The 13,424-nt window shown below is 40.7% G+C and overlaps 1 protein-coding gene across 31 annotated transcripts in view; it reads right to left on the bottom strand.

Annotated features, from left to right (window-relative positions):
- Positions 1-13,424, bottom strand: part of CLASP2 (cytoplasmic linker associated protein 2) — a 125,093-nt gene that overhangs the window by 64,041 nt on the left and 47,628 nt on the right. For 25 of the 31 annotated variants that reach the window (XM_082192716.1, XM_082192745.1, XM_082192738.1 and 22 more), the window contains 2 exons: positions 9,236-9,382; positions 3,905-3,984 (listed from right to left, as the gene is read on the bottom strand). In XM_082192716.1, the coding sequence (XP_082048842.1) occupies positions 3,905-3,984; positions 9,236-9,382 (227 nt within the window). Of the gene's footprint in view, positions 1-3,904; positions 3,985-9,235; positions 9,383-9,845; positions 10,029-13,424 lie in introns of those variants that run through there. The other 6 variants (XM_082192735.1, XM_082192739.1, XM_082192736.1 and 3 more) reach the window with 4 other exon arrangements.

The following is a 13,424-nucleotide window of genomic DNA, read 5'->3' as shown; positions in this document are numbered from 1 at the left end:
AGCGATAAGGATAAGAGGGATAAGAATTAGCCCATAACTGGTTATTGTTTATGTTTCTGATGGGCAAAGTCCCTTTCCACTGCAATCCTGTCAGATGTGCTTTCATTTGCTGTTTGGCAGTACAAAGTAGACATAGTATTACTGGTGAGAAACATTAAAGTGCTCAAACTTCTTTAAAAAAATAAATCATCAGCATGTTTTGGACCCAAAATGTTAGTTATCTACTAGAAAAGTACCCTAACCGTTCTGTTAAGTCCCCACACGCCCAAATATTAATCAATATAAAATCCAACCGCAGAAGTGAGAGGAAGTTAATGAAAATGTTCTGTTTGATAACAAAGGAGTGCACCTATATTAAGCTTAGAAAACACTATAAGGCAGATACATGGGGGCAAGCAGTCCTATATATGTAGGGTTAAAATTTCATGGATGAAACTCAGCATCTTGAATTCGGATCTAGGAAATGGAACCAATGCAAATGGTTATGTTAAGTCTGTATTTCAGCATCCTGTTCCTCTTTTGGGGACAAACTCACTGGCGCCTATATGGATGCAGATGTTCTAATTCAGCCTTTATTAACAAAAGCCCAAGTAAATAATTAAGAAAATATATACCAGGGTGATAAATGGCAAGAAGAGGAGGAGAAAGGAAAAAATATGCTGGCTTGTATATATCTTTAAATAATTAATGCTATAAAATAATGTTGCTTATATTGCAGGCAGCCAACAGAGGGCAACAGAATACAACAAGAGCTTGTCCTACTCACACAGGAATTAAAAACCATTAAAACACTGAATTAATTGACAGCAACTATAAAAAGCACAATGTTTGGAAAGTTCACTGAACACTGCATAAGAATTTTTATCCTGGGGTTTTTCAGGTAAAAGAATTCCCGGCCTCTACTGATAAGGGTGGCTCTAACTTAAATTCCGTCTATTATTTTCTGTCTAAATTTCTGGAAAAAAATTCAAGTTATTATATGTCCTACGTTTGATTGGGATACTCCTGACTTTGTCAAAACAACAGCCTACATTCCACGGAGTCAGGAGTAGTCCACAATTTCCCCCCCCCCCTAATTGTTTTTATGGAGAAAATGTAACAAAAAATACAAAATCTGTCACCGAGCCCCTGCCCTTGAGCTGTTTCTCAGCAACATTCCTCTAATATGGATCAGTCCCAAGTTATGCAGGGGTTACGTTACGGGGATGGTGCAGAAAGTTGAAATTGCGGAGACCCTCCTTGGAGCCCAAAGGTGAGGTCAGTGAGGATGGAGGAAGCTCCAAAGAGACCAGAGGCACAGAAGGGCTTTGCTTACACTGCTCATCCTCCCCGCCTAACAGCTAACATGCGCTGTAGCGAAGCAGCCACCGCCACTTTCCTGCATGTCCTGTAGCCTCCTGCTGACCCCAGAGCTTCCATTCTAGTTGTGGGTATTTTGGGATACAGTATTTTGGGTATGGACTGAAGGGAGAGCAGCACAGAGGGTGTTTAAAGGGTGATCTCCACTTTACGCAATTTCACTTAGGTGCGCAGCAGCCCGGAACGCAACCTCCGTGTAAGTGGGGACTTTGCCTGTATTTCTTCTCAATGCATATTTTAGAAATGTCAACCTTACTATAATAGTACTATAATAACAGTAAGTGCTTGCTAAAATGGTTTGCTTTACTGTGTTCTAATTGAACAGGAAGGACTTACGTATCCATACGAGAAAAGTTTATAGAAGTCCCGCTGCAATGACCATCAATACAGTTTAAGCTTTAATTTCACACCATTTACACAAACAGTTTAGAGCTAGTGAAAATCAATTTTGATGTAGTTAAAAAAAAAGGCCCGGGTATACTGGATTGTTGTTGGTGAAACTCTGAGGCCACAATGAGCCAAACAATTTATCAGAAATAACAGAACTTGGCTAAAATGACTGTATGTTTGTTATAGATAAGAAACATCAAGATTCCAAAACTATGTAGTGTAATTTCATCAAATGGCCTCCTGTTGCAGAGAGAATCCTAAAACGTGGCTGAAGCATACCGTATTTTTCGCCCTATAGGACGCACCGTCCCATAAGACGCACCTAGTTTTTTTGGGGGGAAATAAAGGGGAAAAAATTATTTCCCCCCCAGGCGCGGGGCTGGGGCAGCCCGAGCTTCCCCCGACCCCAGCCCCCAAACAGGCAGCTCTCTGCAAGCTGTGGGAGCCCAGCGGTGGCTCCCGCTGCTTGAGGAGAGATCCGCGAAGCCTGGACGCGCTAAGATCAGCGCGCACAGGCTTCGGGATGCCGGCAACTCTCCCCAAGCAGCGGGAACGTTCCCGCTGCTTGGGGAGAGATCTGCGAAGCCTGGACGTGCTGAGATCAGCGCGCGCAGGCTTCCGGATGCCGGCAACTCTCCCCAAGCAGCGGGAACGTTCCCGCTGCTTGGGGAGAGATCCGCGAAGCCTGGACGCGCTGAGATCAGCGCGCGCAGGCTTCGGGATGCCGGCAACTCTCCCCAAGCAGCGGGAACGTTCCCGCTGCTTGGGGAGAGATCCGCGAAGCCTGGACGTGCTGAGATCAGCGCGCGCAGGCTTTGGGATGCCGGCAACTCTCCCCAAGCAGCGGGAACGTTCCCGCTGCTTGGGGAGAGATCCGCGAAGCCTGGACGCGCTGAGATCAGCGCGCGCAGGCTTCGGGATGCCGACAACTCTCCCCAAGCAGCGGGAGCATTCCCGCTGCTTGAGGAGAGGTCCGCGAAGCCTGGAGAGCGAGAGGGGTTGGTGCGCACCTACCGCTCTCGCTCTCCAGGCTTCAGCGAAAGCCTGCATTCGCCCCATAGGACGCACCCACATTTCCCCTTCATTTTTGGAGGGGGAAAAGTGCGGCTTATAGGGCGAAAAATACGGTATGCTGTCTCCAGCATGGTCTGTGCTTAGCTGTTGACTCCTCACATTGCCTCTGCCCCACCCCTATCTAACAATTCCTACATGCTGTGTTATATCTATTCTATTGTCCTAATGAAGAAGTATAGGTAGAATTATTATAGACTGATGAAACACACTATGCATATGTTTTGACAGTAGGAATTTAGATTTGTGAGTGTCACACATGCACTCTCTCAGAAGGATGCTGAGCAGAGAAAAAATGAAAGCTAATGCTTTATCACATAAGATGCCTTGTCTCAATGCTGCCAGGACACCTATGACCAAAACAGAATTTAAGGATTATTTTGTTGGGCTGTTTCCCCTCTCCCAAGTATATATGTGTGTGCAAGTCACCTGCTTGCCTCCATTTAAAAAGCATAATTCCTTTTGAAATTTGCTCTCAAAATATACTAACACATTTTGCTTGGTCTGGCACTTAGGAATGTACACTACAACCATGTAATTTTATAATAGAATAAGTGAAATTTCAGCTAATACTTTATTTACAGGGAAAAACGCTGCAAAGGCCTTGATCACTACCTTGTCCAATGCCCAGCTCAAGACAGACTCCTCCACAATATGTATTTAAGCCACTTAGGATTAATCCACTTTACCATAGCTGTCGTATGCCACAAGCAGATGTGGTCAGAGTCTTATCCTACAGATTCCTGACCAGTAAAACTCTCTCAAGCCACACAAGTTCATGCAAGTAAGCTAAACTGCACCCTTCACTCTCATCCTACTCAATCTGATATGGAAGATTATTCCCAAATATATTTATAATTTAACACCTGAGTGTGAGAATTTAACTCAGCTACCAGACCTCCCCAAAAGAAAATTCATTCATTCAAACCTTTTTAGCACACCTTTCCTCGAGTTCAAGGCAGCCCATGGAACTCAGTAAACATTCAGTTATTAAAAGAGGAGTGAAGCAAAAAGCAAATTTGCAAAAAAATTGAAGTGCTCCCAAATTGAAATCTTATCATGAACCAAACAGACTTCACCTTACCTGTACAGTAGGAACATCTGTAAATGCCTTTATAAAATCATCTTCATCAACAGCACCAGCTCCTCCTTCCTTGGTGGTGCCTGTAAGTGATAAGACTGCAATTATATATATTTGCATAAATGTTTGCTTGTATGTCTGCTTGTTATATTCAATAAAGCTTTGGTCTAATAAAAACAAAAACATGTATTTTGCCTGGGATTTTAAACTACTGTTAAGAAACAATCAGACTAATTAAATTACTGGTTTTATTACATAAGATACAATTTAAAATGCTTGAACTACCACAGGGCACTGCTGAATATTTACAAGAATGCCAACCTTCCCTGCCAGGGCAACAAGAAAACCTGAATTCTGTCACCCATATAATTATGTAGATTTGCATAGTTTGCATAATTTATTCTGCCTCTGAGGGGTGGGCAAAAATGATGACAACAACTGTGGCTCTCCCATGCTCAAAGGTCAAAAGAAAGAAAAAAAGGACTAAGTCTAGTATCTCCAACCATAACACACTAAGGGATAAAAGCTGGAAGCACTGGCAAGACAGACTGGAAGACAAAGATAAAGAAAAGTAGGGTGTGAATATAAAGAGCCAAAGGATTATTGTGCTTCTTAATGTGGTTCATCAATTAATACCAATGAAGTGAATTAGGCAGCAGTGATTAGGATGAAACTAAAGAAGGAGGAAGAATGCCTCCAGCCCAAGAAAGTGGCACTCTATATAAGCAGGGAAGTTAAGAAAGGTCAAAATTAGAAATTTCTTTGCATGGATGGAAAAAAGATTTATGTCAGAGACTGAGAATTTACAAGACTGAGTTTGCCCCAAATATGTTTTCCATTTTCAGCATTTAGAAGCATTGCACACAGCTGGCTTTACCAATTGCAACAAGTGGCTCAAAGAGGCTTATCACCAATGAACAATGAAACAGTGCTGTGTTCGCATGAACATATATTGGCTCAACAAGCTGCTATGGACAAGCCTTTGGGCTCCACACTCGTTCCATGGTTCTCATGTGTGAGCATGGAACCAGGAAGTCTTCCATTAACAAAATTCCCCATTTCATCTGAATTGGGAAACTATGGTTAACAGCTCCATGACAATTCAGAATATAAACCAACTCCTAACCATGGCTTAATATTTATGGAAGTGTTTGTAAACTGTGTTCCAGTGGTTCTTGAGAACTTTATTAGCGACTCCCCAATAAGGTAATGTGTAATAGTGGTCAGACCTACCCAAATCACAGTTTGTCCACTACTACTAGTATTGTAGTGTGGAATCACAAGAGCGCACTCTGTGACAGTACACATGACCAGTGTGTTCATGTGACACAAAGCTCACGTGAGACAATGGTAAGGCCTGACATTAGCTAAATGATCTTCATCAATCAAGTGTGTATTCCTCAAAAGTGTACAGGGTTCCATGTGAAATGTTCAAGAAGTTCTTGGAGAAAAGTTAATTTAGGCAGTTCCTTGAAGGCAGAAAGTCTGAAAGCAAACAGATACGGCAGCAGTCTGCAGAAATAAATAAGCAACATTTGGAGGAATCCATATTATTATTGTTGTTATTAAAAGGAATGAAAACTGACACTTGCACTGGGCTAAAAGTATTGTAAAATAATATGTTAACACAGGCCTTAAAATGCAAAGCCTGTAATATAAAAGTTTAGACAACTAAAATGTGTTAGTTTCAAGCTTAGGAAAGCAAATGCTTTAACTAATTCTGTATATTAAAATGCCACTTGACATATCTTTAGGCAACTCATTAAACTTATTAGACAACATGTTTGTGACCTACTAGGTGAAATATAACTTTGCATGTAAATAAAAACAGCAATGTTCTTTTCACACTTGAGTGCATACACCTTTGCTAGAGGGCGACTTCTAGCAAATGTTTAAATTAGAAAAACGTAAGATATATGTGATCTGGCTCATACAACATGCTAAGCCAAATTGATTCTAAATTCCTATGCCCACATTTATGTATTAACTGCATCAGATTAGAAATGGCTACCACCTGAGTTTACATAGGTGAGATGGCTCATATGTCAAACTAAAAAAATTGCCCATGTCAGTGTGAACCAGCAGCTCAAATACTCTCCAATCCTGCTGCAAAATTAGTCAGAGACCAGCTTGCCATGTTCTCCAAACCCAGGTTCAAGTTTTATTTCCTCCAAATAAACCACAGGTCATAGCAAGTTTGTCATGGTCATTTGTTAGGAACAAGTCAACCTAGGTTTGGAAGACACAACAAGACATGTTCTAGGGTTTTCCCCCCAGTATGTAGTGCAGCAGCAGGTGAGGAATACCGCAGGAACATCTGCTAAATAACATTCTGCACAGAATTTTGCTTAATGGTTGCCACCAATTTGATTTTAATTAATTTTTATAATGAAATGTTTTTAGAACGTTGGATTATTTTGATTGCTGTTAGCTGCCCTGAGCCCAGCTTCGGCTGGGGAGGGTGGGATATAAATAAAATTTATTATTATTATTATTATTATTATTATTATTATTATTATTATTATGGTTTAATGTGACATGAGAAATGAAGCCATGGGTTGTGTCATCTAACTAGAGTAGCAGTCAATGGAGTCATGCTCAATAAACTTCATCTCAACAGAGCATGTAAAATGTGTGTGTCACCAATGAGAACATATGCCATAACTATTTTGAATACATGTTTTTGTTGTATTTGAGGTCTCTGGGTTCACCAACTTTTGAGAGAAGAGGATTACCATACTTTCCCATGTATAAGACAAGGGTTTTTTTTACTCTAAAATAAGGTTAAAAATCGGGGGCGTCTTATACATGGATAGTGCATATGCGGGATGGGGGATTGGTTGCAGCTGCGAACATGAGCTTGTCAGCAGCGATTGGGTGGGTGATTAGTGGCTGCATCAAGGGCTGCTGCGGATTGGTTGCCACTGCGGCAATTGTGTGTGCGAATGGCGGCTGCTGGTCGGGAGCGAGCAGACGCTTGTTTTCTTCTGCGACACGTGTGATTGGCAGTATCAGGTGAGTGATCTTGGGGGCATTCCTCTCCAAAAAAAAGCTTAGTAACTCTGGTCCGTCTCTCCCCATTTTCTCAATTTGGGGTCCCCAAAAGTAGGGGGCGTCTTGTACACGGAAAAATACAGTATACACCTGAGCATATACAGATTAAAAATTAGTTTTTAGATACAATTTTTGTCATGCCTTTTATTAAAACTTTCTGGGGTCTCTCGGTTTTCAAACGTTTTTCAGAAGTCAAAAGTCTGACACGGCTTCCGCTTGAGTGCAAGAAGTTATTGCAGCCAACTGCAAACTGCAACTCGGTTGTCGAACATTTCGGAAGCCGAACGGGCTTCCGGAACGGATTGCATTTGACAACCGAAGTGTGAATGTATATAGTCCCAATTTTCATTGAGGTGCAGGGAAACTGAGATACTTGTTTCGACGTTGGTGGAAAGGGGTTGCAGGCAAGATAGCTTTCCACCAATGGCAAAATGTTTCAACAAACTAATGAACATTCACATCCAATTTTGATTATTACCACTTTGAGCTAACACCAGAAAGAAGCCCAAGAACTATGTTACTCACACCACAGAAAGACTGCTCATGTACCAGTGCATTTTGGCTTACCTATTTTGGCTTAACAACTGTGCCAACCCAAGTTACATGTGCATGTTTTAAAGTTATTGTTTTCTTTGCCAGGGTTATGCATTATCAGAAAAAATGAGTTTACTCTACTATACAAAGTAGAGGTGAATTGTTTTTACATCACACGTACAAAAACCAGTGAAGTACTGAATGAAGGTTCTATGAGTTTGGTTTTTGCTGAAACATCTAGTATCTATAAAGCCAGTCTTAGAAAAGAAAAGAAATGAGGAACAGAATTTCAGAGGAAATTATAATAAAGAATAATTCAAACAAAACCTAGAGTAAAATGCTAAGAATTTATCAAAAAGTAAACTCAGATCCTTTGTTTACAAAGGAAAATCTTGGGTTTGCATTTCACCCAGCATCCAGTGCACACCTGTTGTACTATACAGAATTATACAGGGCAATGTAACCTTTTTTTTACAACTGCTATGTTTAATTGCCTGCCCAGGGTTGCAGCATTCATGTCCTACATCAGCGGTTCCCCAAGGGTGTGGTGTGCCACACTGGTGTGGCAGGAGAGGATGGCAAACGTGGTGAGAAGAATCAAGGACGATCAAAGAAACTGTTAAACATTTCAGTTTAGGGTAATGTAGTATAGCATAGCATCAATTTTTATTTATTTATTTGCAGAATAGGGGTAGATATCTTTCCAAAATTAGAGCAAGAGCATCAAGTGATACGGAGTACAATCCTAGTTGTGTTTTCCAATAAATTTCTTATCAATAAAAAACTCAGCGTGGCATGAGCAAATTCTTATTTTGAAAGTGTGGTCCAGATAAGTTTCAGAACCAAAGCCCCAGCTGATCTTAAGGAGCTACCCGGTTCACACAGAAAACATGAGTAACAATCCTTCCAGCTTTCATAATGCAACATCTGCAACGATTTAAAACCACACAATAAAAGTCAAAATGGAAAATGTAACATTAACTAAACCTTTCAGACAGACAACTGCATCTTAAATATAAATTCAGTGCATCAGTAGCCTATATTAAATTTTGCAATTGTAATTTTGATTATACTTAAATGATCACAGTAAGAGAAATGTTATTTGCTTTAGAAAGTCCTGTTTCCAGCCATTTCAAAAGAAAATAAATGTCTTCCAACTTAAAATTCCTAGGGACATGCATGTAAATATGCAAAATAGATTTGTCTATGAACCAAATCTGCCACACTTACACAGGAATTAATATCACAGCACTGTGGTGTGGTCTACACCCCCCCCCCCAACAAATGGCTTGAGTCCACTTAAGATATTATTTTACCTGTTTCCAAGTTTTTATATAACTGCAGGTATGTTTCGGTATCAAGTAAAGCATTAAAGCATTAGATTCATCACTAGGCAATGTAAGTAAATATAAAATGTAAATTCAACTATTCACAAGAGTGTGAACAGCTAATGATACAATACAAAACAAGCATTTAAAAACTTCACGTTCGGTTCAGTTATGGTTCTCTGGATATTAACTGGAATATCATCTACATCCACACACATGCACTAATTCATGTATGCACACACTTTGCCAAGGTTCTTCACACTTTCTAGGTCTGCAAAAAAGACTGCAGTTATGAATTAAACATTACCCTTCGAAGTTCCTCAATATGAGTTATGGCTGAGACAGGGTCAGCAAAGAGAAGAAAGACAGAAAAGGGGGAATGGGGAAGAACACTCAAGGGTCAATAGTTTGGTTTTACCTCCAACCTTAGGCCCACCAGCAGAACCTGGCTTTCTTGAAGTATTTGAGGGAGTTGCAGGTTTTTTGGCTGCAGGAACCTTGAAGGCTGAGGCAGCTGAAGATGGCCTGTTTCCATCCACTGACTCTTCATCATCAAAGCTTTTATCTGGAAAGGAGGTTTGAAAACAAAATCTTGTGTTATAATCCTTTTAAAAAAGAAAGAAGTGCCTTTTGAGCAGCATTCACTCAGAAGTTGCCAAAAATCAAATAAAATCAATACTAATTATTACGCCCTTTGTCTTCAAAGCTGTAGACAAGTAATAAAAAGAAAGGGGGGGAAGCCATTTCATTTCATATAATGGATTTGCAAATGATGGTGGGGGGGGAACATTTTAAAAATTCTAATATTTCAACAAGAAAAAATATTTTACAAGGCAAGTATTGTCCATTTCTAATTTATTGCTAAAACCGAACTCTCGCAATTAAATTCATTCCCAGCATTTTAACAGAGAACAAAACCTCTGCTTTTCTACTACTCATGCTTGCCGTCTCTACTACACATCCTCCTCCCACAGTGTGTCTACTAACACTCCCTGCTTCATTTCTTCCACCCTGATTTCAGCACTTACAATCACAGATCCGTTTGCAGATCAGCCGCCTCATTCCTCTGACAGCTCTCAATGCCCCTTGCACTTAGATACTCTCACTTGCTCACATGGCCACATGGATGGAAAATCTCAGTGCTAATCAAAATATTCTGTGAAAAACTGTCAGAAAACACCATAGATCCACCACGGAGATTTGTGCCGGCATCCTTCTCTCTCTTCCCTGCACTAGGTACTGAAACAACCAATCGGCTGCAAGGTGACATCATCTCCTGGTAGCCACTGCCAGATGAAAAGGTGAAAATTCTTCACACATATAAATTCATTCCCATGCGCAAACATTTGCAGCCACCGTTCTATAAGCTATTAAAAGAAATTTTAGAGGCATAATACTCTCTGAAACCTTAGGCTTAACCCCACCCTGCAAATTTCAAGGGTGTTGTCTTTTGCCTAGTAAAGTTTCCATCTCCACAATTTTTGCTTTCATGATAGCATATTCCATTTAGCATCTCAGACTAAAAACCCAGCATTGCACAAATCAAATGAGACAATTTTACAGCCAGGTAAAAGAAAGCTGCATTTCTCTAGGACCCTGAAAACGTAAGGGAAACCCAACCTGTAGTTTCCCTCACAAACAAGATGGGCGAGGCTGACACACAGCTGCGTAAGGGAGATGCACACCCATGTCACAGACTTCCTTTCCCGGAACCTTTATTATTATTATTATTATTATTATTATTATTATTATTATTATTATCCTGTCACAGGTCCCTCTAATTTCTGAAATTATTTGTTTATCCCCAGTGTGCTTCTATTTTGGAAAAATAAGACAACCTATTTGTGGAAGGCTGCATTTCCATGACATTTAAAATCAACTGTGATCACCTAGATTGGGAAAACATATATTAAATATCACAGGTGAAAACGTGGGTTTAGAAATACTGGCTTAGACCCACGAGCAATTTATACAGGACCACTGACCTGCTTTGCTTGCTCTAGCTATGTTTCTTAATTTAAGGTTTACAAAATGCTGCACCTTTTTAAAAAATAAAATGCACTTCCTTCCATTACAGTGGTATCCAACTCTGAAGATTCTGCATGCAGGGATATGTTACTATCAGAATGCAAGAGGAAGACATGAAACACATTATTCCATGAGTTTCCATGGAAACCGTACTCTGCCTTTGCACATGAACTGGAAGACAACATTTCAGTTCTCACTACAAGAGACGCCTTTAACCCTTACGGCATGAGAATTCAGACACACTGCTGACTGTTTTAAGCATGTTGAAACCTCTACAAGTGCAGCACGAGAAATAATGCACTAAGGATAAAACTGAACCGTAAACAATCTCATTTCTTAGAGCTGGGTATCTTCTCAACACACAGTTACAAAAGTACACAGTAGAAGACAGTAGCTTTTACACAAAGCTTGTGTGAGATTTTAGGATTTCCTCAAAACACAAGAGGCAGCTACCTAGCCAGCTAATCTTAACCATCTATGAATCTTAACCAACACCAATCGTAAGAAAACTTCTGATCTGGATTTAGATTCTCTCTTCTATAGTTTAAGTTTCATGAACAGACGGTTTCTTTCTTGGGAAAGTTTAAAATTTGTTACCAAAAATAATACATGATTTTTTCTTGTAGGAGCATTATACAATAACCAGCAACACATGCTCAGGTAGTTAACACGAAGACAGCTCTGTAGCCATCTGAAATGTAGTCTGGGTTTCCTGCAAAGGACCAGGTTATTAATTGGACTTCCTTCTCCTGTAACAGGCTGCCCAAACACCAAGACCATAATCTAGGCTCTGCTTCAGGAGTCCCAACTTCGGAGATGAATGCCCTCCTTAGGAAGAGCGGCCTGACATCTACACTAATCTTATTTAGGCACATGTGCTTTTAAAAAAATAAATATCCAGATATCCAAAATAAATATATTAAAATATCCAAAATATATTAAATATCCAAAATAAATATTAAAAAAATAAATATCCATTTTAAAAAAATAAATATCCAGGTTTTTCAAGCTCATGTTGAAGTTTTATTTTATGGAGTTTCTTTTGCACGTGCTGCTGTTGAAATTAATGGTTCTTATATTTTTAGTGGTGTTGTACGATAGCTACCTTGGCAGCTCTTGGATGGTGGGGGTGCAGGGCATAAACACAGTAAGTAATTAAATGAGTAAATAAGATGAGCAAATTAGCCCTCAAAATTTATTAGTCTGCATGGGAACTAACAGGAGGGACAGCAACAGCCCACTGCATTTCTATGCTGCGTTCACAGGAGGCTGTCCCCCCCTTCCGGCAACCCACTTCCAATCACGGAATTGTAGAGTTGGAAGGGACCCTGTAGGGTCATCTAGCCCACCCCCTACAATGCAAAATAAATAAACAGACGCAAGAATATCAACTGAAGCTTCCAGGACAGGTGGCCGTCCAACCTCTGCTTAAAGACCTCCATGGAAGGAGAGTCAAAAACCTCCTGAGTCTGTTCCACAGTCGAACAGCTCTTACTATCAGAAAGTTCTTCCAGGTCCTTCAACTGTTCCTCATAAGGCTTGGTTTCCAGACCCTTGATCATCTAGGCTGACCTCCTCTGCACACATTCCAGCTTGTCAACATTGTTCTTAAATTATGGTGCCCAGAACTGCGCACAGTGTTCCAGGTGTGGTCTGACCAAGGCAGAATACTTCCCTTGATCTGGACACTATACTTCTGTTGATGCAGCCTGGAATAGCATTAGCCTTTTTTGCTGCTGAATCACACTGTTGACTCATGTTAAGCTTGTGCTCTACTAAGACCCTGAGATCCTTTTCACATGTACTTCTGGTGTGCCCCATCTTATATTTAAGGAGCTGGTTATTCCTGCCTGAGCGTAGAACGTGGTACTGTTAAACATGTGTCCCTGAGCACGCACGCACGCGCACGCACGCACACACACACACACACACACACACACACACCCATACATAGAAGTCTACAAATGTCACCATCACAAGTGTCCTTTTCAAGATCCTGAACCTTGAGACACTCTGCAGCACTGAGACATTGCTTCCTCCACTGCAAACCGGAGAAAATAAGCAACAGAACACAATTTCCAGAGTTTGCAATTATTATAGGCTTACAGTCACGCAGAGCAGGTACATCGGTAAGCCATACCAACAGGCAGGAGGGAAACCATTACTATTGCTGTATGAAAGGAGAGCAAAGGGTGCTGGCGATCTGGCAGGCGGTGAGAGAGGCCGAAATGCAATGAAGCAAACTCCAATTGCAAATGAGGCGGGGTTCAGTCACACAGGGGAAAGACAGACAATTAGGAGAGGGCATCGAGGAAACAATAGAAAGAGAAAAAGTTGTACGTTTATTCTTGGACAGTCATTATGACCTGAGAATATGATCTTGGGGCCATTCTACAGTAATTATTTGTGGATAACCAGCCCTTCCACAAAACCAGGTTGCAGAGTATGCTCTATTCCCATACAGAATATAGTACAATATGGAACTGAAAGTAGGTACAGTCATAACTCGGGTTGAAGTAGCTTCAGGATAAGTATTTTCGGGTTGTGTGCTGCGGCGACCCGGAAGTCACGGAGCGTGT

This window comes from Podarcis vaucheri, assembly GCF_965113315.1.
Source record: "Podarcis vaucheri genome assembly, chromosome: 12".
In the NCBI taxonomy this organism is placed as follows: domain Eukaryota; kingdom Metazoa; phylum Chordata; class Lepidosauria; order Squamata; family Lacertidae; genus Podarcis; species Podarcis vaucheri.
The sequence above is the reverse complement of the archived record's forward strand: the minus strand, read 5'-3'. Positions and strand labels throughout refer to the sequence as shown.